The sequence below is a fragment of the Lithobates pipiens genome, unplaced genomic scaffold, assembly GCF_037356315.1.
Source record: "Lithobates pipiens isolate NorthernLeopardFrog02 unplaced genomic scaffold, aLitPip1_a1.2 Scaffold_16, whole genome shotgun sequence".
Classification (NCBI taxonomy): Eukaryota; Metazoa; Chordata; class Amphibia; order Anura; family Ranidae; genus Lithobates; species Lithobates pipiens.
In genome coordinates, this window is record NW_027507748.1 from 151,149,524 (window position 1) to 151,176,708 (window position 27,185).

At 43.9% G+C, this 27,185-nt stretch overlaps 1 protein-coding gene across 1 annotated transcript in view; it reads right to left on the minus strand.

Moving 5' to 3' along the window:
- MKS1 (MKS transition zone complex subunit 1) overlaps positions 1-27,185 on the minus strand; it is an 87,365-nt gene that overhangs the window by 28,596 nt on the left and 31,584 nt on the right. The window contains exons 7-12 of the mRNA XM_077480617.1: positions 16,834-16,938; positions 16,427-16,535; positions 15,060-15,116; positions 10,284-10,326; positions 9,489-9,551; positions 647-717 (exon numbers count right to left, since the gene is read on the minus strand). Coding sequence (XP_077336743.1) covers positions 647-717; positions 9,489-9,551; positions 10,284-10,326; positions 15,060-15,116; positions 16,427-16,535; positions 16,834-16,938 — 448 coding nt within the window. The remainder of the gene's footprint in view (positions 1-646; positions 718-9,488; positions 9,552-10,283; positions 10,327-15,059; positions 15,117-16,426; positions 16,536-16,833; positions 16,939-27,185) is intronic.

The following is a 27,185-nucleotide window of genomic DNA, read 5'->3' on the forward strand; positions in this document are numbered from 1 at the left end:
TGTCGGCTCCCGTGCGCATGCGCGGGAGTGACGTCATCGCGGCTCTGCCGAATGACAGCAGCGGAGCTGCGAGACCCCACCGAAAAGATGGATGCGCCGGACTACAGGGGACAGCGGTGACATCGCTGGCTCCTGCGTCAGGTAAGTGACACATAATGGGCTACTATGCGATGCATAGTAGTCCATTATGCTTTGCCTTTGCAGGGAATGAAAGAGGAAGTAAACCCATCAGGGTTTACTTCCTCTTTAAATCTTTCACGTAAGCAACAACTGATGCCAATGATCTTTCTGGATGTCTGCAAATTAAGTGGCATAGGATCAGCATAGCCTCTCCTTGACTCAGCACTGTACCAGAGAGCAGCAGATCTACTCTCTCTCCTCATACACTTAGAAAAAGCAGCAGGAGCCATCGGCAGCGAGAGTGAGCCTGCATGTCTGCCCCCATAAAAAGTGCTCAGTAAGTAGCCAATGCAGAACAGAATGCACTTTATCATTCTATGCAAGAGATAAATGGCATAGTTGGAATGAGAGTAAGGAGGCACCTTAGCCATTTTGCAATAATTACCCAATAAACATAAAAATACAGGTCTGCTTTAAATGAAAAAAACAAAGGAAAAAAAGCACAAAATTGCCAGAAGATATTTACCCATCCTAAGGTTTTAGATGAACAGCTTTGAGTAACTCCTGAGAGATCCTGGAAGGCAGGACTGGACCAATCTGCAAAGCCAAGACATAAAAACCAAGTACTTAAAGATAAACATCAGTTCAGCATATAATTTCAGAGTATGCCTCCAGGCACCAAAATGGTACATTTCCAAGATAAAAAAAAACACCTAGAACACAGCTGCCATTTGGAGCAGGTGAAAAGTCCAAAAATGATGATTCAATTCAATGAAGAGATGAGTAGTAATGGATGCCAAGAAATTATCTTCTTGTGACTTCATCAGTACCAGAAACATAAATAGTAGAAATAGTTTTAGGATAAATCCCCTGATAACTGCTGCTCCAATGAACTGATAAATGATTTCCACCTTGGTAATCAATAGGAAGCATGATTGGCGGAGCCATAGATACCAAGACAGTAGCTGCATAAATTGGGACAAAATTCAACAGGCAGTAGGAGTGGAAGAACATATCCACGTAATGACAGAGTAGGAGCAAGGGGTTTCATGCACTGCAGGTCCTCGGGTGAAGCATGCTCTCTAGCAGGCCATCAGTAGTGACAACTACACTCACTACAGTGCACAAGATCACAAACCTTGTGAGCACAGCAGTCATTAGGTATAGGAATTGGCTGGATAGGTCTTAGATCAGGGGTCAGCAACCAGTAGATCATGGACAGATGACTGGTAGATCTTGGTCTGGGCTTGCTGACCTGCCATTCTAGAGCATCAGAGTGCAATGCAGAGGGACTACTTGTAAAATTGGAGCTGTAGTAGGAAGAAAGAGCCACATAAGCCGATGCCTCCTCAGTAGTGCTGGCTCTTATACCAAGTGGAGTGATACCAACTGCATTCCACCTCTTTACCTACTAGCGGTCTCCAGAGTGGTGCCAGCAGCAGGAAGCAATACACTGACTGTATAATAGTATAGGGCTGCTTTCACACAGATGGGTGGGTGCACCTACAGCTTAGCCATAGACTTCTATTATAGCCTGTTTTACCAAACCCCAACTTTAGGTGTAAACAAGACCTAAAGATGCCACTGCCAAATGCAACTCATTCACAAGTTCGGCAGGCACTGCTGCTCCTCTTAAAAACGATCAGACTGTGTGTTAACAGGTGGTGAGGAGGCCATATGTTGCCTTCTCACTACCTGATTTAAACCAATGATTGCCATGCAGTGCACGTAATTGCGACATGGTAATATGACAATTAGCAGTCTAAATCAGGTGTGAGGAGGCACCACAGGGGGGACACCATGCCCGGTAAACTGTGACTTCTCCCATGTTCAGGTAGCTCTCCATCTCTTTAAGGTTGCCTACCCCTGTCTTACTTGATCTCACACTACCAATATGCAGCTATGAAGCTGCACAAACAGGAGGAGCCTAGGCCATGGCACATGTCAGTAAATGCATTGCTATAAAACAAAAGAAGAATATCGCGCTTGGGGTAAACCTAAATGCTGCAACTACAACCATCTAATATCCAGATATGAAGAAACTCAAACAAATTATATATAAAGTTGCGCTAAAGTTACATGAAAAAATGAAAATAAAAAGTCCAGTACAAATTGAGATAAAAATCAAAAAATCCTGTGTAAAGTTCAATGAAGAAGAAAGGAATCTTTTTATAATAATAATGGACTCTTTGTTTCCACGAAAGGCCAATAAATAGAGAAACCAATCCTTTTTACGAATTCAGTGTAATCTTCTTACAAATCCAAAGTTGAAAAAAGTTTGACCCTTACCACAATGGGTGGACTCCCAGTCAATGGAGTCCTTAGCGCGAGCAGACAGCCCTCTGCGGGGTTCTTTTGCGTGTAATCCGTTCCGTTATGATACTAGACGTATAGATAAATGTAGATCCTTCGGAAGCGATCGACATAGATTACGACAATTCCGTGCGTCCTCCTTCCCTTCTCGAACACCGTAGATAGTGGTAATCCGATCTCCCTGTGCGTCTGGAGTTTGTTTATAGCTCCCCAGCAAATCCTCCGATATCAGGGTTTTACAATGAGCAAACCTGTGGTAAAACACAAACTACTCGGGCCTCTCGGCCACGAGTAGAAGGAAGGGGAAAACAAAGAAGGACTCCAATCGTGAAAGTACCGTTTGGCAAACGACAATTTATTTAAAAGATCCTTTTCGAACATACAGCAGACCAATGACCGAATAGGTCCGATGCTAAAGAAAACTTTATAGTATACAATAGACCAAAAGGTACGACCGAATCGGTCTAACTCTAATACATAAAAAAATACATATGCATAAAAAACCGGTTAAAAATAAAAACAAATATACACCCGTGCTAGGGAATATTCTAAGCGTGGTGGTATCAGCACAAACAGCCCGACATGTTTCGTAAAAACTTACATCCTCCTGGGGCACAGGTGATATGCTGATCCATCACATCTAAATAGCGTTACAATTAGACCAAGCCTCGATTACGTTCGAAAGGGGGGAGGGTCAGCATTCCGGCCAAACCAAGCCTCACTTCCGGACGGTAACCATTTTTCCGAAGGCTATACAACCTATCACTCGTTCTACAACCCATTGGTCCCGCTCAGGTCGCCATTTTCATGGAGACCAAAACCACGGTCCAGGTCCTGAATGGAGTATTAAGATTAAAACAAACCTCGATTCTATTCGAAAGAGGTGGAGGTCAGCATTCCGGCTAGACCAACCCCACTTTCGAACGGCTAATTTTTCCTCGAAAGATATAGAAATGCACTGAATCCCTCATCTCTCAAATCATTGGTCCCGCCCCGGTCTCCATTTTCGTGGAGACCGAACGCGGTCCAAGTCTGGAACAATACCTAAGCTTGAGTTATATTTTCGTATAAATTGAATCTACACATGAACTGCACACCTCTAACTAAAAAGCACATATCAAAGAGTATACAACTACTCCTATTTGAATGGCCCACGGTGTCCAGTTCATACTTATGAAATCATTTTTCTAAATAAAATCTAAATAAAAAAAGGAAGTGGTCCCTCCTCATTTAATTCAAAAGTGAAAGGAGACCCAAAAGAATGAAAAAATAAATAAAATAAAAAATGAATAAAAATACCTATAAGGCGCACCCTATCTATGTTACATATCTATTGTAATTCATACCCCTCATGCGTTATCTATAAAAGCATTAATCTCTATATCTACATTTAGTCCAAAAGGCTTAAGGCTCTTAATTTTATATATCCAGCTCATTTCGAGTTTTGAAATTGCCCTCTTTTTAGGGCCTCCCCTCCAAGGTAGCTGTAATTTATCGATTCCCAGGAGGGATGTCCCCCTAGGGTCACGATCATGTACCTCCAAATAATGTTTTGAGACCGGGTGTCCTTTAAAACCCCTTCTAATGTTACCCAAATGTTCACCCAATCTCACCTGAAGGGGGCGTAATGTGCGACCCACATAGTGGAGCCCACAGGGACAAGTTAGGAGATATACCACACCCTCTGTAGAGCATGTTATAAATGTTTTAATAGGGAAGATTTGTTTAGTACTTCCTGAACAAAATTCTGTTGTTTTCTTTACCTTTATCTTATTAATGGAACACACACAGCATTTATTGCATTTAAAGAATCCTATCAAATTCTGAAAGAACATAGGTTTAATTGTCGGGGGGTCACATACATTAGGTGCGATTTTTTGTCTAATTGATGGCACACCCCTAAACACCACCTGTGGTCTCTCTGGGAGAAATGAACCCAGAATTTGGTCATTTTTAATTATGTGCCAGTGCTTACGCACAATTTTCTTGACCGAAAAGTGTTGTTGAGAGAATCTAGTAACAAATGGGCACTGGAAATTGCTGTTAATACTATTCCCCTCCACCTCCGTTCTCTCTTTAAGTAAAAGGCTACGGTCAATCTCTCGTACCTTCCTCAATTTTTCTTTTAAGTCTCGTTCTTCATAGCCTTTGGCTAATAATCTCTCTACAAGGACTCCGGCCTGTGTATCAAAATCTTCCTCCCGGAAGCAGTTACGCCTCATTCTAATAAACTGGCTTTTCGGAACGGACTGTAGCCACGCTTTATGGTGGCAACTGTCACGTGGGATAAATGCGTTACGATCAGTGTCCTTGAAAAACGTGGCTGTCAGTAGATCATCTCCCTCATTCCAGATTTTCAAATCCAAAAAATTGATGGTGTGTTGACTCGCTTCATACTTAAATTCTATCCCTCTATCATTCCTATTAAGTTCCATCATGAACTCCTCAAGTGACTCAAAAGAGCCATTCCATAGGAGGAGGACGTCATCTATGTACCTAGCCCAAAGGGCCAATTCAGGTCTTTTATCAAAATAGATGACGTCCTCCTCCCATTTCCCCATAAAGAGGTTCGCCAAACTGGGGGCAAATTTGGCCCCCATGGCTACTCCCCTTTTCTGGAGGAAGAAACCTCCTGCATGCCAAAAGAAATTATGCATAATGGCATATTCTAGGAGTTCCATAATGAAATCCTTCTGTTTGTCCACCAAACCTGAGTTTTTATCTAAAAAATACTTTACTGACCAAAGGCCCCAATCATGTGGGATCACTGTGTATAAGGATGTCACATCCGCTGTGACCATCCAAATACCCTCCTGGTATTGACAATTTTTTAGGATATTAATAATATGACGTGTATCCTTAATATAAGCAGGTAAAAGTTTAACTAGAGGTTGTAGGAACCCGTCTATGTATTTCCCGGCTCTTGACGTTAATGAGTAGATACCACTAATAATGGGTCTACCCGGTGGGTGAACCGGATCTTTATGTATCTTAGGCAGGTAGTACATGACGGGTATCCTAGAAGAGACAGGGACTAAAAAGGACTTCTCCTTTTTATTTACAATACCCGTCTCAAAGCCTCGCTTAACAATATCTTCCAGTTCCTTTTTATATTTAAATCTTGGATCCCCGGGTAGTGGAATATATGTATCAGTATCTCCGACAATTCTATTGAGTTCACCTAAATAGTCCTCCTTATTTAATATCACAATCCCCCCTCCCTTGTCTGCGGGTCTAATAACCAGATTTTTCTGGTTACAAAGCTGATTGAGACCCAATTGTAGTTCCCTTGCCCTCTTTGTCTCTTTGATTTTCAGACATTCAAGATCCCTAAGGACAACGTCCCTAAAGACCCTGATAGATGCAGATAGACCACCAGGGGGGTTAAAGAGGGATGCGTTACTTAAACCAGAGTGTTTAATATCAGTCTGGCTAATCGCATTCCTCTCCTGTGTATTGGACAACATATACCTTTTAACGTTCAATTTCCTGGTGTATTTTTGTATATCCATATACGTTTCGAATTTATTGAGAGCCTTAGGGGGGGGCATATTTTAGCCCCTTATCTAAAACGGAAATCTCAGCCTCAGTAAGAATGACACTACTGAGATTGAAAATTCCCTCTCCATTTATTCCCTTTTTCGTTTTGCTTTTTGATCTCCGTCCACCTCTCTTTCCTCTCTGGGTTCTATTGGTCTTTCTACGTTCTGTCCCTCCCTGGGAAAACCCCACTGTTCTGATTGTTGTTCTTCCCATCGGGGGTATTGAGGAGGTCCCCACTCCTTTGGCATGCAGGAGGTTTCTTCCTCCAGAAAAGGGGAGTAGCCATGGGGGCCAAATTTGCCCCCAGTTTGGCGAACCTCTTTATGGGGAAACGGGAGGAGGACGTCATCTATTCGGATAAAAGACCTGAATTGGCCCTTTGGGCTAGGTACATAGATGACGTCCTCCTCCTATGGAATGGCTCTTTTGAGTCACTTGAGGAGTTCATGATGGAACTTAATAGGAATGATAGAGGGATAGAATTTAAGTATGAAGCGAGTCAACACACCATCAATTTTTTGGATTTGAAAATCTGGAATGAGGGAGATGATCTACTGACAGCCACGTTTTTCAAGGACACTGATCGTAACGCATTTATCCCACGTGACAGTTGCCACCATAAAGCGTGGCTACAGTCCGTTCCGAAAAGCCAGTTTATTAGAATGAGGCGTAACTGCTCCCGGGAGGAAGATTTTGATACACAGGCCGGAGTCCTTGTAGAGAGATTATTAGCCAAAGGCTATGAAGAACGAGACTTAAAAGAAAAATTGAGGGAGGTACGAGAGATTGACCGTAGCCTTTTACTTAAAGAGAGAACGGTGGTGGAGGGGGAATAGTATTAACAGCAATTTCCAGTGCCCATTTGTTACTAGATTCTCTCAACAACACTTTTCGGTCAAGAAAATTGTGCGTAAGCACTGGCACATAATTAAAAATGACCAAATTCTGGGTTAATTTCTCCCAGAGAGACCACAGGTGGCGTTTAGGGGTGTGCCATCAATTAGACAAAAAAAAAAAAATCGCACCCAATGTATGTGACCCCCCGACAATTAAACCTATGTTCTTTCAGAATTTGATAGGATTCTTTAAATGCAATAAATGCTGTGTGTGTGTTCCATTAATAAGATAAAGGTAAAGAAAACAACAGAATTTTGTTCAGGAAGTACTAAACAAATCTTCCCTATTAAAACATTTATAACATGCTCTACAGAGGGTGTGGTATATCTCCTAACTTGTCCCTGTGGGCTCCACTATGTGGGTCGCACATTACGCCCCCTTCAGGTGAGATTGGGTGAACATTTGGGTAACATTAGAAGGGGTTTTAAAGGACACCCGGTCTCAAAACATTATTTGGAGGTACATGATCGTGACCCTAGGGGGACATCCCTCCTGGGAATCGATAAATTACAGCTACCTTGGAGGGGAGGCCCTAAAAAGAGGGCAATTTCAAAACTCGAAATGAGCTGGATATATAAAATTAAGAGCCTTAAGCCTTTTGGACTAAATGTAGATATAGAGATTAATGCTTTTATAGATGACGCATGAGGGGTATGAATTACAATAGATATGTAACATAGATAGGGTGCGCCTTATAGGTATTTTTATTCATTTTTTATTTTATTTATTTTTTCATTCTTTTGGGTCTCCTTTCACTTTTGAATTAAATGAGGAGGGACCACTTCCTTTTTTTATTTAGAAAAATGATTTCATAAGTATGAACTGGACACCGTGGGCCATTCAAATAGGAGTAGTTGTATACTCTTTGATATGTGCTTTTTAGTTAGAGGTGTGCAGTTCATGTGTAGATTCAATTTATACGAAAATATAACTCAAGCTTAGGTATTGTTCCAGACTTGGACCGCGTTCGGTCTCCACGAAAATGGAGACCGGGGCGGGACCAATGATTTGAGAGATGAGGGATTCAGTGCATTTCTATATCTATCGAGGAAAAATTAGCCGTTCGAAAGTGGGGTTGGTCTAGCCGGAATGCTGACCTCCACCTCTTTCGAATAGAATCGAGGTTTGTTTTAATCTTAATACTCCGTTCAGGACCTGGACCGTGGTTTTGGTCTCCATGAAAATGGCGACCTGAGCGGGACCAATGGGTTGTAGAACGAGTGATAGGTTGTATAGCCTTCGGAAAAATGGTTACCGTCCGGAAGTGAGGCTTGGTTCGGCCGGAATGCTGACCCTCCCCCCTTTCGAACATAATCGAGGCTTGGTCTAATTGTAACGCTATTTAGATGTGATGGATCAGCATATCACCTGTGCCCCAGGAGGATGTAAGTTTTTACGAAACATGTCGGGCTGTTTGTGCTGATACCACCACGCTTAGAATATTCCCTAGCACGGGTGTATATCTGTTTTCATTTTTAACCGTTTTTTTATGCATATGTATTTTTTTATGTATTAGAGTTAGACCGATTCGGTCGTACCTTTTGGTCTATTGTATACTATAAAGTTTTCTTTAGCATCGGACCTATTCGGTCATTGGTCTGCTGTATGTTCGAAAAGGATCTTTTAAATAAATTGTCGTTTTCCAAACGGTACTTTCACGATTGGAGTCCTTCTTTGTTTTCCCCTTCCTTCTACTCGTGGCCGAGAGGCCCGAGTAGTTTGTGTTTTACCACAGGTTTGCTCATTGTAAAACCCTGATATCGGAGGATTTGCTGGGGAGCTATAAACAAACTTCAGATGCACAGGGAGATCGGATTACCACTATCTACGGTGTTCGAGAAGGGAAGGAGGACGCACGGAATTGTCGTAATCTATGTCGATCGCTTCCGAAGGATCTACATTTATCTATACGTCTAGTATCATAACGGAACGGATTACACGCAAAAAAAACCCGCAGAGGGCTGTGTGCTCGCGCTAACGACTCCATTGACTGGGAGTCCACCCATTGTGGTAAGGGTCAAACTTTTTTCAACTTTGGATTTGTAAGAAGATTACACTGAATTCGTAAAAAGGATTGGTTTCTCTATTTATTGGCCTTTCGTGGAAACAAATGCATTGCTATGCCTAAGAACAAAAAGGTAGACTTTTAGAGATGTTGCTTAGCCACAATTAACCTTACTAAATATTCCCTATAAGACAGCAAATCTTCATTTTTTATTTATAGGTCCAATTTAATATTTAGACACATTTCAAAATACCTCCCCATATGCCCTGTTTACCATTATCATTCAAAGTGAAAGTATAAGAAAAAAAACTAAATTTTGGGTTGTCTCCAGAAAAGTAATATAGGGGAAATCTTCGAATGGGGACTAGTTCTGGTGGGCTGGGAGTCCCAAGGAATTACCTTAAATTGCAGTGATTTCCTCTCATTTACTGTTTAGCTATGGGACAGGAAGTGAAGGAAAATCTGTGCAATGGAATACAGGGGAAAAAAAAAAATATTTGACAGGGGTTATAATTCTCCCTTGCTCTATTCTCTATTCAAAATGAAAAATACATTTTTGCCTATAGTTGTACTTTAACATACAAACCCACGTTCTATACTAAATACTTACGTTTAGGCAGCTCTAAGAAGAAATGTACATAAAGATTGTCACATTCATACTCCTGAGCAGACACTAAAAAAGGAAGATAAAAAAAAAAAAAAAAATCAACATATGTTAATAAAAGCAACAGTGTTTCAATTGAAAACACATTAAAAAATTTGCGAGACAGTTTCAAATATACATGTTAAGAAAACAAGATTTAAGGACAGTAGCTCCAGCTCACATTGGTTCTACAGTATAAAGCCTGAAAGGAAGAGAGAACGGCCACCACCTGCTGGAAATATTTGGTACTGGAATTTAACCATGCCATACAAGAATTCTGTAGAAATAATTATGCTCTTATTTTATCAGCACACTTTAGGTTGCCAAGCACTGCAGATATCAGTGGAGAATTTGAGTGTATTACTTTAAATGAGATTAAAACCCATATCACCATGGTCGCTTGTGTTCTCCTAACCCTATGCAGGTAAAGTGTATGTATGACAAAATATGAAATTTTCAGACTATAATTTTACTATAAATAGGACAAGAGAACCTGTATCTCAGGGTTTTTACCAATTATAACCAACCCAAAACTATCACCTCTATATACTGTCATTTCAGTACAAATGATTTGTTAGGATCATACATTCTTGACTCAAATAATTCATTTCTCCTGTGGTTTGCTTTGTCTATAGCATAGCAAGCATAGTTAGAGAGTTTGTTTTAACAGAATGGGCAACACAACTAAAAACATCATACAGTAAACTGTAAGAATCGGGTACAGTATATATTATACATGCACAAACAATTTAAATTGCTTACCAATCTCTCCATTTATAAAAACTCTCAGAGTACCAGCTGGAGGCTAGAAAATAGAGAAATTAGCATACCGGTAATCAGGATTGCAAAGCAGAGATATCTAGAATAAGTTAAGCGCAATGTAACTGAAGCAACAATGTACTAAGAATAAAATGTGCTTTAAAGTGGTAGTACACTCTGTTGGAACCATTGAGCCGTCCCTGCCGAGAGAAGGCAATGATTCTTGCTAGCGGCTATAACAGCAGGCTAGTTGTACCCAAGTTGATCAATCGATCAACTTGGTTACATTCAGCCTGTCCATACATGGTTCAAATCTTAGCCGGTTTCTACCAAACTTGTCGAGATTCGAACCATCTATGGCACACCAGAACTTTTTTCTGTCACAGCCATCACTAAAAAATTCCCAGTGTCAGAGGCTAGGGAGAGTGATAAAACCACTACCCCAGTCATGTGACAAAGCTTGAGCGTAGCAGTTGGCTGTTAGAACTGTGTAAACTTACATTGTGGGTGGTGGTATGCTCCCCCATAACTGAAAACAATGGGTAATGTGGTCACCTGCAAGCAAGGAAAAAGCAGCAGGGGAGCACTGGCAAGGTGACTTAATTGGTAAAAGGGAGGGTAAAGTTGCAGGAGACCTTTAGGCCTCTTGCACACTACAGCTTGAAAAAGCCCAGTACAGCTAAAATACAGCCCATTAATTGTAATGCGCCTATGCACGCAGACACGTAAACAAGTGGCATGCATTCTTAGTAAAAAAATTAATAGAAAAGTCTGCGTTTTTGGTCAGTAATTTAAACCTCATGCACACACATGCCAATTTACATATTGTGCAGAACAAGAATGCGAGAATAAGATGGGCAAACGCATATACACAAAAATACATACAAAATATATATATAAAAAAAAAAAAAAAAAAGTAGATGCTTAAAACAGGAGTATCATGTGCAAGAGGCCTTATGCAGTTAGCACGCAAAAAGTGATGTAATGAATGTAAGAATGTAAAAACAAACAAAAAAAACTGAAAAAAAAAAAAAAATAAAAAAAATAAAAAAAAGATACTGGTGCTGAGAACGCCCCCGAATTGCAACTCTTCTTTAACCACTTGGTTCCCACACTACGTCTATTGACGTCATGGGGTTTCGGTGGTTATATCTAAATGATGCCTGAGGCCACAGACATCATTCAGATATTGCCGTTTTTAGCCGGCGATTCCCTGCACCATAAGAATGATCATAGCGGCTGTTACGCCGCTTGATCTTTCTTACAGGCAGCGGGATCGGACGCCCCCCCTCCCGCCGCCCTCCGGTGCTTCTACCGACTCACCGTTTCCATCGGTGAGTCGGTCACAGGATCCGCCGGCCCCAGCAAGTAATCATAGAGATTTCCGGCGGACTAGATTGTCCCCGGAGTCTCTATGATCTTTCGGAGGCCGGGCACGATGTTATGACGTCACGCCCGGCCTCGGTATTCAAATTAACGGCGCCAATCTGGCTAGGAAGCCAGGATCGTTTTTTTTTTTATTATTCTTATTCTTATTGACCCCATATTTCACTGTAAATAGGTCAGATCGTGCCATATTCCTATTACAAGGGATGTTTACATTCCTTTTAATAGTAATAAAAGTCATCAATTTTTTTTTTTTTTTTTTTTTTTTAAGTGTAAAAAAAAAATTAACAAAAAAAATAAAAATTTAAAGCGCCCCTGTCCCCGTGAGCTCGCACACAGAAGTGAATGCATACGCAAGTCCCGCCCACATATGAAAACGGTGTTCAAACCACACATGTGAGGTATCGCCGCGAACGTTAGAGTGAGAGCAATAATTCTAGCCCTAGACCTCCTCTGTAACCCAAAATATGTAACCAGTAAAAAAATTTAAAGCGTCGCCTATGGGGATTTTTAAATACCAAAGTTTGGCGCCATTCCACGAGCGCGTGCAATTTTGAAGTGTGACATGTTGGGTATCTATTTACTCTGCGTATCCTCCTCTTTCACATTATGCAAAAAAATTGGGCTAACTTTACTGTTTTTTTTTTTAAGCATGAAAAAACGCGTTTCGAAAAATTGCTGTGCAAATACCGTGCGAGATAAAAAGTTGCAATGAGCGCCATTGTATTCTCTAGGGTCTTTGCTAAAAAAAACATATATAATGTTTGGGGGTTCTATGTAATTTTCTAGCAAAAAAATTAGGAATTTTACATGTAGGAGAGAAATGTCAGAATTGGCCTGGGTGCGAAGTGGTTAACCACTTCAATACTTAGCACTTCCCCCCCTCCCTGGGGGGAAGTCATGTAACACCTTACCAAAATCTTTTTTTATCATTTTGTTCCCACAAATAGAGCTTTCTTTTGGTAATATTTGATTACCACTGTTTTGTTTTGTTTTTTAGCTAAACAAAAACAACAAAAAAAGACAACATTTAAAAAAAAAAAAAAAAAAAAAAAAAAAAGTTTTTCTATGTTTTTGTTATAAAATTTTGTAAATAAGTAGTTTTTCTCCTTCACTGATGGGCGCTGATAAAGGTTGCACTGATGGGCACTGATAAGGCAGCAATAATTGGCAGTGATGATGAGGCACTAATATGCGGCACTGATGTGCATCGATAGGCAGCACTGATGAGGAGGCACTGGCAGGCTTTACGGCTGGGTACTGATTGGAATCTACAATGGGCACTGACTGGCACCTCTAAAGTTCATACCTGGTGGTCCTGGGTGGCATCCTTGGTGGTCCTAGGTGGGCATCCATGGTCAGCATCCCGGGTGGCATCCCTGGTGGGCATCCGGGGGGGGGCTGCACTGATAATCAATCAGTGCAGACGCCCCATGTCAGGACAGGGGCCGATCAGCTTTCCTCTACGTGTCTATCAGACGCGATAGAGGAAAAGCTGATATACGGCTTTTCTTGTTTACACCATAATCAGCTGTGATTGGGCACAGCCGATCCCGTGGTAAAGAGCCTCTGTCAGGGGCTCTATACCCAGATTAGAGATGTGGTGTGTCAGACTGACACACCACATCAACGATTGCCACGCTGGGCGTGCGATCGCGGGTTATCCTGATCTTGTCATATGATGTCCAGTCAGGATAACAGAACCACTTTGCGCACGTCATATTGCTTTATGGCGGACGGGAAGTGGTTAAAGTACTAAAAAAAAAGTTTGAACTGGATGGACTGTTGTCTTTATTCAATTTTACTATGTAAATAAAAAACATGAAGCAACTACTCAGAATGGCAGTAGATATGTCAAAAAAGCATATACTAAGCAAATACTAAGCATTTTACGAAGAAAATTTTTTATTTTTAGCAGAGACAATCAGTAAAGCCAGAAATATAGACAGATGATGTGCAAATATTGATTTTTTTTTCCTGTTAAAATTCCACCTTTAAGACTCCCTAATGGTCTTTGGGATGGAAAGCCACACTGCCCAATATGGAGGCTTGAGGTGACACCAAGTTTGACTTTTACAGGGAAAGCTGTGATTTGCATATCTGAAGTATAGCATCTGCTGTAATATTAAAGGAGTTGTAAAGTGAGAAGGTTTTTTTTATCTTATGCCCTGTACACACAGTCAGACTTTCCGATGGAAAATGTGCGATTGGATCGTGTCGTTGAAAAATCCGATCATGTGTGGGCTCCATCTGACTTTTTCCGTCAGAATTTCCGACACACAAAGTTTGAGAGCTGGATCTAAAATTTTCAGACAACAAAATCCGATTGTTTCAATTCCGACATACAAAGTGCCACACATACTCAGAATAAATTACGAGACTAAAGCTATTGGCTACTGCCCTCTTTATAGACCCATCGTACGTGGTTTACGTCATCTCGTTCTGAATGATTGGATTTTCCGACAACTTTGTGAGACTGTGTGTATGCAAGACAAGTTTGGGGCAAAATCCTTCTGAAAAAATCCGACAGATTTTGTAGTCGGAATGTCCGACCGTGTGTACAGGGCATTACTGTATTCTATGCATTAAGATAAAAAGCCTTCTGTGTGTAGCAGCCCCCCTCAGCTTCCCTAATACTTGGTGAAAAGGAAATGTCTGGACAGCTGCACTTCAATTAAACACCTTTATTGTAGAAAATCAATTAATTCTATACATGTACAACAGCAACTGACGCATTTCACACCATCATCGGTGCTTAGTCATAGCTGCTCTTGTACCTGTACCTCTGCTGTCATGTATGGAATTGATTGATTTTCTACAATAAAGGCATTTAATTGGAGTGCGGCTGTCCAGACATTTCCTTTTCATCATTAGAAGTGTAGAGCCAGCACCCACAGCCTTCACTTCAAGCAGGGTATAACCACAAGTCCACCACCTTGAGCGGTAAACTTTTCCCCAAATACTTACTCGAGCCCCATCTCGGGCCAGCGATGTCCACAAGTGTCTCGGCAGTTCAAGTTTCTCCCTCCTGATTGGCTAAAACACAGCAGCGACGCCATTGGCTCACGCTGCTGTCAAAGTCAGTCAGTCAGTCAGCCAGCCAATCGAGAGAGAGGGGCGGGGCTGGGCTGCAGCTCCATCCTGAATGGACACAGGGAGCTGTGACTCGGCTTGCGTGCTCCTATAGCAAGCCACTTGCTGTGGGGGCACACAACAGGAAGGAAGGGCCAGGACTCACAGCACAGAAGAGGGACCCAAGGAGGATCTGGGCTGCTCAAATCTACTGCACAAAGGAGATAAGTATAACATGTTTGTTATTTTTATTGAAAAATATTCCATTTAAACTAAATAAAATCACTGAGCTTAAAGAAAAAGAATTACTGGTTATCTCACCATTTCAAAATCTGAGCCCACAAGACTGTTCAGATATTCTTTATGCCTTCCATACAACTGAAAAGAAAGTATTGGGAGAGTAAAATCATAATCATAACACAGACTGCAAAGACCAATCAAAAAAGGAATATGGTATGGTATATCTAGTTAAAATGGCCAACACATCCTCTCCATGCAATATGGCTGCCAAACTAGTTGTAGGAGAATTCTATGGAATTTTAATCTAACCTACACATCCTAAACCTGTGCCCTTTAATCCAAATAACATGACACAATCAGAGATGTCGTAGAGAACACTGCAGCTTGTTTCAAATAGCGATGTTTGGAGAAATACCAGCATCTGACACGGTACTTATAAAACACCAAAATCCTGGTACTCTCACGTCAGTCTCCTAAGCAGACAACAATCTGTGGTTCCCACTAAAATGCTCAATATATAGCAGAAGTTGTGTTAAGGGAGTAATTTTCCTTATGTAGTATTTTTTTTTTGAAATTTTTGCAAACAATGTCCTAATTCACAAGTTCTATGGAAATTGGTAAAAGCCTGGGATTACAATACGTTTTCCTAGTGGACATGGAGGAACTATGTAAATAGCTACATAACTGGGGTGGTTGATTTGTTTCATTCAGTGTTTCAAGTTACGATTCCGTTGGATCCTAATAGTTGTATCTTAAAGTATTTTGGAGGAACTTGACATGGAGACGTTTATTAAAGAGGCGATTGTAAGAGCCCTCTTTCAGGGTCGCAAATTGCTATTGGTACACTGACCTTAGGAGAATGGATAAAAAGTATTGGTGATATCCTAAGGTTGGAGAAACAGGTCTATTAGGGATACGCCGATATATCGGCCACTGAAAATCTTCAGCTGAAATTAGGGTTTTGCCGATAAAAACAAAAAGTGCTGATACTGGCATGCTGTGTCTCAATGACTTCAAGGCAAAAGCACTTCCCATTGACTTCAAGGCAAAAATCCCCACTATTGACCCCAATACAAAATTGGGTCTCATTGACTTCAATACAAAACGGTAGCCACATTATTTACATTATTTTAATTTAAAAAAAAAAAAAAAAAAAACTGTCCATTTCGGTTTTCGGCCAAGTTCATCCTGATTTTTTTACATGGGCCATGCATTTATAAGCCCCATGTGAACAAGGCCTAAGGCTGCAATTATTCTTTAAACTACTTTTGACTTTTAAGTCCTAATTAATAAGACAGTACACACCGCAGCACTCTTATTATAATTATACTCATATAATGTGTTATATTGTCTTTGTTCCTGAATATAAGTTGCAGTGCTTAAACCAAACTATTTCCTCTTTCCAGGCCCCATACATCCTCAAGCATTCTTCATCCACTGCCCCTTACATCTTTGTACACGGCTTCTTCCCGCTCTTGTTCCTCCCTCTGGACAGACTCCGAAACATGGTGCAGAGAATATCTCCATAGCTCACGCTTTTGATTCTCTATTTCCAACCTAAGAGGAATGCAAAGGATGTTAATGGCTTTAATGTGATCCCATGAAATGAATATGATCTCTGAAAACTCCTCTAATCGCCTTGCGCCAAGCATGGAAAATATCATATGAAATGCCTTGGCCAACAAATGCACTGTTGGAAACAACATATTTTCAAGAAGCTAGGGTACTAATGACAATAAAAAAAAAAGCATTAAAACAAATCAAGTGACACCTGCAATTTGGAGATGCACCAACTACCCTGCATCTAGGATTTGTCAAGTCCTGTCCTAAGCTACAACAATACGGGTGCATATACCTGTAGGGCCCTTTTGTTCCAGTGACATCAGGCTTCAGTGTGATGACTCCATTACCATCTACACGTATTGTACAAAGGACATGTTCATTTTCCTTGAATCCCAGCCTAGAAATGAGAGCAGAAGACATATGAGAGTATGAAAATGCAACTTTTAAAAGTGAATTCCACACCAAATGATGTAGCTGTCAGTAGACTGAGCTCTCGTTCTTATCATTGACTTTTACTTGAAATAACAAGTCCCAAGAAAACAAACAATGCTGTGTACAGCGCCACCATCCAGCCATGGTCAGGATATAGCCAGTGACTACTGCCCTACATCTGGATGTTTTTAAATTTTGTAAAAAAAAGGAACTTAAGGTATTCAGCAGCATCAGTGTGGTACCATTGTATTGGGCTTAGTGGCAGACTGGAGTTAAAGTGGAACTTTAGTTAGGCCGACCCCTTCTGCAGATATAGCTATGTAATACATTAAAAACAAATGCCTATACTGTTTAAAATGCAGTAATGCACTGTCTTGCCCTGCTCTGCACATGCTCAGTTGCTCTTTATTTTCAGCACTGTACCTAAAATCAGAGCCACTAGAGGCCAATCAGCTGACAGCTTTAGGAATTATGTTTACCGAAGGGGGAAGAAAGGAACAGATAAGACACAGACTGTGATGAGGGAACACAGATTAAGGAGGGAGAAGAGAAAAGCAGGAGAGGTGACAGGACAAACGCTGCTGCTAGAGAGACAAAAAATATTTGTTAAATTAGTTAAATTTACATGGAGATTCTCATTCTCTCCCCTTTAGCCACCAGCTGCCTGTGAACTTTCGCAGTGTAAAGCCTCCCCCACACACTATTTTTTACACATTCAACTCAGTGTTGAATGAAAAAACCTGACCGCACAGGTCAGAGCTGTTGTACTAACAATTCAATGTTAGTACAGTGATCTAAAATTACATAAACATACTTAGATGTACATATAGAATGCCTCCTCAAGGAGGTATGATTAATCTGTATGCAATTTTATAAAATTGTCAATGTTGCAGAGTCATCTTTGGGAGGGGGGGGAATACCGGGAAAGTCTTTTTCCTCACGACACATATTAATATTTTCTATATAGCATTTTTTGGATGTGGTGCCCCAATATTAATTTTGTTGGCACTTTCATTAGTGTATACATGCTTTATATAATTGAAGTGGCATATAGTTTTTCAGAGTATGAAGAGGGGGAGAGTTTTCAATAAGGAAGTGACTGCTCTGGGCTTCAACAAAATGGCCGCCTCCAGCAAGAAGAAACAAGAGCAATGCTGGAGGCAATTTACAACACACACTAATTTTGGTAGTAAATTATTAATGTGAAATGTATGCTAATTTGTGAAAGAATAATAATTGTTATCAAATAGTTAAGGGTTTGCTTTAAGAACCATAAAAATAGGATTTTCCCTACAGCTTACCTCTTAAATACTTTTCCTGGAGTACATCACGGGACACACACCAGCTATAGTAATTACTATCTGGGTTATACGCCACCTATAGGTGAATGACACTGGCGCACCCAAAAGACAGGAAGCGCCCCTCTATATAACCCCTCCCATACAGGAAGTACCTCAGTTTTGTAGCAAAGCAATGAATATCCCAATAAATAGTGGAGGGACCTCTGTGTCCTGTGATGTACTCCGAGAACAGGATTTTACAGGTAAGCTGTAGGAAAAATCCTATTTTTCTTTATCGTACATTACGGGACACAAAGCCGCTATAGTAATTACCATCTGGGATGTCTCAAAGCAATGCCCCTGAGGGGAAGGAGACACACACAATACAGACCGCCATCAGATGTGAGGCTCTATATTGCCGCCTGCAGCACACTGCGCCCAAACGCAGCATCCTCCTGCTTAGGGTGCTTCGGTTTAGGACACAGATGGTAACACAATGTCCTCATTGATATAAAAAGCCGAGACCACTTTCGGTAGAAAAGACGGTTGCGGACGCAACACCCCCTTATCCTTGAGGATAACCAGATAGGGCGACTTGCAGGACAAGGCCGCCAGTTCCGAAAACCCTCCTGGCCGATGTGATGGCCACTAGAAAGACCACTTTCTGGGAAAGAGTCAACAGGGGAATCTCCCTGATATTTTCAAACAGCGTTTTTTGAAGCGCGACACCAGGTTCAAATCCCATGGGGGTAACGGTGGACGCCCCATGAGGGACATGTCGTATCCCCTGAAGGAAGGTACGCACTAAGGAGTGAGACACCAGGGGTCGCTGAAAAAAAGACAGCCAAAGCTGAAATTTGCCCCTTAATGGTGCTTAGCGCCAATTTCTGGTCTACTCGTTGCTGAAAAAAACAGTAGGATCCTGGATATAGAAAAGGAGCGCGGATGCCATCCTTTCTCCTCACACAGAGATGTAAGCCTTCCAGGTACGATGGTATATCTTCCGGGAAGAAAATTTTCGTGCTCTTAACATAGTTGGGATCACCGAGTCCGACAGACCCTGGTTCCTCAACACCTGGCTCTCAATAGCCATGCCGTTAAAGCCAGCGATGGTAAAGCAGGATGGAGAATCGGACTTTCAGACAGAAGGTCCTCTCGCAACGGCAGTAGCCAGGGAGCGTCCCAAGGACGCTGAGGCCAATCTGGGGCAACCAGTATCAATGGGATCCATTCGGCTTCCACTCTGCGAAGCAGGCGTGGTAACAGATTCAGTGGAGGAAAGGCGTAGATCAGCTGGTACTGATCCCGCGGAGCCACCAGCGCGTCTGACGCGCCTGCCCACGGATCTCGTCCTGGACACGAGTCTTGGCACCTTCTGATTGAGACGGGAGGCCAGAAGATCCACGTCTGATGTTCCCCACTCTTCCCAATTCCCATTCTCCTGGGTCCAGCATCTGTCGACTCATATAGTCCGTCTCTGCCAGTTCTCCACTCCCGGGATGTAAATGAGTGACCTCCCGTGCAACGGCTGAGCTTCTTGTTCCCCCTTGATGATTGACATATGCCACCGCAATGGCGTTGTCTGACTGGATCCTGATCGGACGCCCTTACAGTCTCATCAACCATGTGGAGAGGCACAGCCTGATCGCTCTCAATTCGAGCAGATTGATCGGCAACTTGGATTCTTCCGTCGACCAGAGGCCCTGAGCTCCCATTACAGCCCCCCAGCTGGATAGGCTGGCATCCGTTGTGATCACTGTCCACTTCAGAAGTAGGAACGATTTTCTGGACTGAATCACCAGGGACCTCAACCACCAGATCAGTGAGTCTCTGACTGACTGGCTCACCTGGATCTGTCGATCCAGGGACAACCGAGATTTGTCCCATTTTGTCAAAATCTCCTTCTGCAGGACTCTGGTGTGGAACTGGGCATAAGGTACTGCCTCGAAGGAGGCTACCATGAGTCCCAGTACTCGCATGTAAAAGCGGAGCGACAACCACTTGCGGTTCATGAGCAGTTTTACAGCAGATTTGAGAGTCTGCAGTTTGTCTGAAGGGAGAAACACTTTCGCTTCCATGGAGTCCAGCAGCAAGCCTAGGTACTCCAGAAGCTGGGTCGGTACAATCACCGACTTCTTTAGGTTCAAGAGCCACCCAAATTCTTGCAGGGTCTGCATGGTGATCGCCAAATCCTCCTCTATTTCTGAGGCGGAAGATGCCCTCAGGAGGAGATTGTCTAGGTATCCCATGATCACAAGCCCACATTGCCGTAGGAACGCCAAAACTGGAGCCAATACCTTGGTAAAGACTCTGGGGGCTGATGCCAGACCAAAAGGAAGAGCCACAAACTGGTAGTGCCCCCCCCCCCCCCCCCGACTGCAAACCGCAGAAATTTTTGATGTCGAAGGCATATGGGTATGTGCAGGTACGCATCCTGGATGTCTAAGGATGCCAGGGAGTCCACTTGATGGAGTGCAGCGACTACAGAGCGAACTGATTCAATTCTGAACCTCTTCACTTTTACAAAGTAATTGAGGGCTTTTAGGTCCAAGATTGGACGTGCCTCTTCCTTCTTGGGAACCACAAACAGATTTGAGTAGAATCCCTGGAAGTGCTCCAATTCCGGAACCGGTACAACCACCCCACGATTCAGCAGGTCCCTTACTGCCCCCAAGAGGGCCTCCCGGCGAACCGGGGATACGGGTATGCTGGGAGGGGTTTGGCGGCCAAGAGAGAAACGCTATCTTGTACCTGGAGGAAATCAGATCGCAGACCCATTGGTCGGATAACCGAGAGGACCACCGGGCTGCAAACCCCCGAATGCGACCCTTCATGCGGTAGCACACTTATTCGCAGGCTTGGTAGGCTTGCGGTTCCAGGGACGTTTTTGATCGTCCATGGTCGTCTTGTCGGGCTGGGGATTCTTGTTGAAGCTCCGGGTGGACGAAAAAGCTGTTTGTGAGCGGAAAAAGAGGGCCCTTGCCTAAGGCATGGCTCCTTAGCCTTCCTGGCCTGTGGCAGTAGGGTACTCTTACCACCGGTGACATTTTTAATAATGTCATCCAAGGAGGCTCCAAAGAGCCGGTCGCCAAGGAAGGGAAAATCCGTCAGGGCTTTTTTGGATGCCTGGTCAGCAGACCAGCATTTTAGCCAAATCAGGCGACTCAGCACCACAGCTGACACTGAAGACATGGATAACAGAGGGAGAGTATCCAGGGCCACGTCACAGACGTACTTAAGGCCTTGCACTAGTTGGTCTGCTAGTTCCACACAGACAGGAGAAGCCTGTTGCTCTCCCAATTCGCGGTGCAAAAGTTTTGCCCACTCGGTCAGTGTCTGTGACACAAGTACGGATGCCAGTACTGGTCGCACGGCTGACCCCACAACCGTAAACAAGGAACGAGCCACTGCCTTGGCCTTCCTGTCCGTGGGATCCTTGAATGCAGGGAGTCCCCTCAACCGGGGTCCACGACCGGAGGAGCCAACCATTTTTTGAGAAGGCTCTCCTCAAAAGGGTAACGCACCGCCATGTATTTGGGGACCGAAAAGGTCAGTTGCGGGCGACCCTATTCCTTGTAAATGAACTTGTCAAAATAAGCCAGATACGGTAACACCTTAGGTGAACGTGCTGGCTTGTGGGACCCAAAAGGGACCGGTACATCAGCAGAGGGATCTGCTGGCTCCTGAATCTTCAGGGTATCACGCACAGCTGTAATAAGTGCTCCAACAAGCATTTTGTCGCGCCCGGGCCCGGACGGGGACTCATCCTCACTGTCCGAATGGTCCTGGTCAGCGTCATCTGACAAGACAGAGCATGAGTCACCAGCCTCAGAAGAATCTGAATCTGCGTCAGAGCTCTCCTCAGAGGACGGGGGCGGGGCCGCTTTAGTGCACCTTTCTTCCCATGCACCGCCTCCATCTTGGCAACGAACGAATTGAGGACCCGCGTCAGGGTGTTCATGGGCACTGTGCAGTCTGCAGGTGACCCGGTTGCAATTTCCTGGATTTCAGGGGAAGAAACATCAGTTTCTGAAGCCATGCTGACCCCACCCTCTCTGCCACCCGAAGGGAACTTAGGACAGTGACAGTCCCACCCTCCTTGCTGCCACTGGCTGAGGGGCTCCTTCCCCCTGGACTCACCACCCTGAGGAGTTCTGTGCTATCCCACAAGCAGTGCCTGTAGTCCCTGTGGGCTCCCAGGTGCAGAGGAAACAAAAGCTGTGTCGGTGGCAGCCGCTGCAAATAGCGCTCTGAAATGTGCTCAGGCTTCAATAAAATGGCCGCCCAGCATCCAGTACAAAGACATAAAACACAGGGGAAATGGCTGTGAGAGCACATGCTGCTGCTACAGAAACACTGAAAAAAAAAACGTGTTCAGGCTTCCAGAAAATGACCGCCAGTGTCCTGTATAGGGGGATCACTAGGAAAATGGCCACTGAAGCCCAGGAAAGCATGCTGCCTTTGCCCACACCTAAAATGGCCGCCAGCATCTCCATGAGGTACAGGAAGAAAACGATGGCAGTGAACACATCAGCAAAACCTCACAGACACCTTCCAGGTGCATGAAGAACAGGACGCAGGACACAGCTAGGCAGCGCATTCCCCTAACCCGGAGAGTCCCTGTATAGGCACACACACACACACACACACACACACACACAGCATCCCCCCAGAGGGGGGGGGGGGGAAGATAGGCACAGGGGATAGAAGAGAGGGAGGTGAGGGACCCCCGAGTCGACCTCCCAGGGAATGCCCAGCTGCTCAGCCCCGCCGAGGCAGGGACAGTTTAGTTACCAGTCCTGAAGAGCTGGGAGACATTCCATCACAGACCCACTCATTGATCAGTACAGGGCGGCTGTTGGCCTGGCATACTGTGACGCAGACATCAGTAGCCCGGTCATATGTATGCCCCGGAGCATAAAAGCTCACGACCACCTCTGGAGCTGAGGTTTTCGACGTGGCCTGCCGAGCGCGGAACTGCGGCCTGCACACACTCGATGGCCGGACTGGGGAGACTACAAGGATAAGAGTCACCCAGCCGGCTGTTGATAGTAGATCACAGGATCATTCATCTTGCGCAAAAATCACACTTCTGCATAAAAAAAAAAAGCATGGACCGTGCATAAAAAAAAAAAGCATGGACCGATGGGCCCGCAGGGTTCCTAGGTCCTTCTCCTTCACTAGGCAAAATAAAACTGAGGTCTGTCTGGCAGACTGGAGGGTTGTTGCTCAAGGGACCGCCCCCTGGGCGGAACTAAGAGTTCTGAGTGTTGTGTTACAACTAATGACATATGAGAGTATGAAAATGCAACTTTTAAAAGTGAATTCCACACCAAATGATGTAGCTGTCAGTAGACTGAGCTCTCGTTCTTATCATTGACTTTTACTTGAAATAACAAGTCCCAAGAAAACAAACAATGCTGTGTACAGCGCCACCATCCAGCCATGGTCAGGATATAGCCAGTGACTACTGCCCTACATCTGGATGTTTTTAAATTTTGTAAAAAAAAGGAACTTAAGGTATTCAGCAGCATCAGTGTGGTACCATTGTATTGGGCTTAGTGGCAGACTGGAGTTAAAGTGGAACTTTAGTTAGGCCGACCCCTTCTGCAGATATAGCTATGTAATACATTAAAAACAAATGCCTATACTGTTTAAAATGCAGTAATGCACTGTCTTGCCCTGCTCTGCACATGCTCAGTTGCTCTTTATTTTCAGCACTGTACCTAAAATCAGAGCCACTAGAGGCCAATCAGCTGACAGCTTTAGGAATTATGTTTACCGAAGGGGGAAGAAAGGAACAGATAAGACACAGACTGTGATGAGGGAACACAGATTAAGGAGGGAGAAGAGAAAAGCAGGAGAGGTGACAGGACAAACGCTGCTGCTAGAGAGACAAAAAATATTTGTTAAATTAGTTAAATTTACATGGAGATTCTCATTCTCTCCCCTTTAGCCACCAGCTGCCTGTGAACTTTCGCAGTGTAAAGCCTCCCCCACACACTATTTTTTACACATTCAACTCAGTGTTGAATGAAAAAACCTGACCGCACAGGTCAGAGCTGTTGTACTAACAATTCAATGTTAGTACAGTGATCTAAAATTACATAAACATACTTAGATGTACATATAGAATGCCTCCTCAAGGAGGTATGATTAATCTGTATGCAATTTTATAAAATTGTCAATGTTGCAGAGTCATCTTTGGGAGGGGGGGAATACCGGGAAAGTCTTTTTCCTCACGACACATATTAATATTTTCTATATAGCATTTTTTGGATGTGGTGCCCCAATATTAATTTTGTTGGCACTTTCATTAGTGTATACATGCTTTATATAATTGAAGTGGCATATAGTTTTTCAGAGTATGAAGAGGGGGAGAGTTTTCAATAAGGAAGTGACTGCTCTGGGCTTCAACAAAATGGCCGCCTCCAGCAAGAAGAAACAAGAGCAATGCTGGAGGCAATTTACAACACACACTAATTTTGGTAGTAAATTATTAATGTGAAATGTATGCTAATTTGTGAAAGAATAATAATTGTTATCAAATAGTTAAGGGTTTGCTTTAAGAACCATAAAAATAGGATTTTCCCTACAGCTTACCTCTTAAATACTTTTCCTGGAGTACATCACGGGACACACACCAGCTATAGTAATTACTATCTGGGTTATACGCCACCTATAGGTGAATGACACTGGCGCACCCAAAAGACAGGAAGCGCCCCTCTATATAACCCCTCCCATACAGGAAGTACCTCAGTTTTGTAGCAAAGCAATGAATATCCCAATAAATAGTGGAGGGACCTCTGTGTCCTGTGATGTACTCCGAGAACAGGATTTTACAGGTAAGCTGTAGGAAAAATCCTATTTTTCTTTATCGTACATTACGGGACACAAAGCCGCTATAGTAATTACCATCTGGGATGTCTCAAAGCAATGCCCCTGAGGGGAAGGAGACACACACAATACAGACCGCCATCAGATGTGAGGCTCTATATTGCCGCCTGCAGCACACTGCGCCCAAACGCAGCATCCTCCTGCTTAGGGTGCTTCGGTTTAGGACACAGATGGTAACACAATGTCCTCATTGATATAAAAAGCCGAGACCACTTTCGGTAGAAAAGACGGTTGCGGACGCAACACCCCCTTATCCTTGAGGATAACCAGATAGGGCGACTTGCAGGACAAGGCCGCCAGTTCCGAAAACCCTCCTGGCCGATGTGATGGCCACTAGAAAGACCACTTTCTGGGAAAGAGTCAACAGGGGAATCTCCCTGATATTTTCAAACAGCGTTTTTTGAAGCGCGACACCAGGTTCAAATCCCATGGGGGTAACGGTGGACGCCCCATGAGGGACATGTCGTATCCCCTGAAGGAAGGTACGCACTAAGGAGTGAGACACCAGGGGTCGCTGAAAAAAAGACAGCCAAAGCTGAAATTTGCCCCTTAATGGTGCTTAGCGCCAATTTCTGGTCTACTCGTTGCTGAAAAAAACAGTAGGATCCTGGATATAGAAAAGGAGCGCGGATGCCATCCTTTCTCCTCACACAGAGATGTAAGCCTTCCAGGTACGATGGTATATCTTCCGGGAAGAAAATTTTCGTGCTCTTAACATAGTTGGGATCACCGAGTCCGACAGACCCTGGTTCCTCAACACCTGGCTCTCAATAGCCATGCCGTTAAAGCCAGCGATGGTAAAGCAGGATGGAGAATCGGACTTTCAGACAGAAGGTCCTCTCGCAACGGCAGTAGCCAGGGAGCGTCCCAAGGACGCTGAGGCCAATCTGGGGCAACCAGTATCAATGGGATCCATTCGGCTTCCACTCTGCGAAGCAGGCGTGGTAACAGATTCAGTGGAGGAAAGGCGTAGATCAGCTGGTACTGATCCCGCGGAGCCACCAGCGCGTCTGACGCGCCTGCCCACGGATCTCGTCCTGGACACGAGTCTTGGCACCTTCTGATTGAGACGGGAGGCCAGAAGATCCACGTCTGATGTTCCCCACTCTTCCCAATTCCCATTCTCCTGGGTCCAGCATCTGTCGACTCATATAGTCCGTCTCTGCCAGTTCTCCACTCCCGGGATGTAAATGAGTGACCTCCCGTGCAACGGCTGAGCTTCTTGTTCCCCCTTGATGATTGACATATGCCACCGCAATGGCGTTGTCTGACTGGATCCTGATCGGACGCCCTTACAGTCTCATCAACCATGTGGAGAGGCACAGCCTGATCGCTCTCAATTCGAGCAGATTGATCGGCAACTTGGATTCTTCCGTCGACCAGAGGCCCTGAGCTCCCATTACAGCCCCCCAGCTGGATAGGCTGGCATCCGTTGTGATCACTGTCCACTTCAGAAGTAGGAACGATTTTCTGGACTGAATCACCAGGGACCTCAACCACCAGATCAGTGAGTCTCTGACTGACTGGCTCACCTGGATCTGTCGATCCAGGGACAACCGAGATTTGTCCCATTTTGTCAAAATCTCCTTCTGCAGGACTCTGGTGTGGAACTGGGCATAAGGTACTGCCTCGAAGGAGGCTACCATGAGTCCCAGTACTCGCATGTAAAAGCGGAGCGACAACCACTTGCGGTTTATGAGCAGTTTTACAGCAGATTTGAGAGTCTGCAGTTTGTCTGAAGGGAGAAACACTTTCGCTTCCATGGAGTCCAGCAGCAAGCCTAGGTACTCCAGAAGCTGGGTCGGTACAATCACCGACTTCTTTAGGTTCAAGAGCCACCCAAATTCTTGCAGGGTCTGCATGGTGATCGCCAAATCCTCCTCTATTTCTGAGGCGGAAGATGCCCTCAGGAGGAGATTGTCTAGGTATCCCATGATCACAAGCCCACATTGCCGTAGGAACGCCAAAACTGGAGCCAATACCTTGGTAAAGACTCTGGGGGCTGATGCCAGACCAAAAGGAAGAGCCACAAACT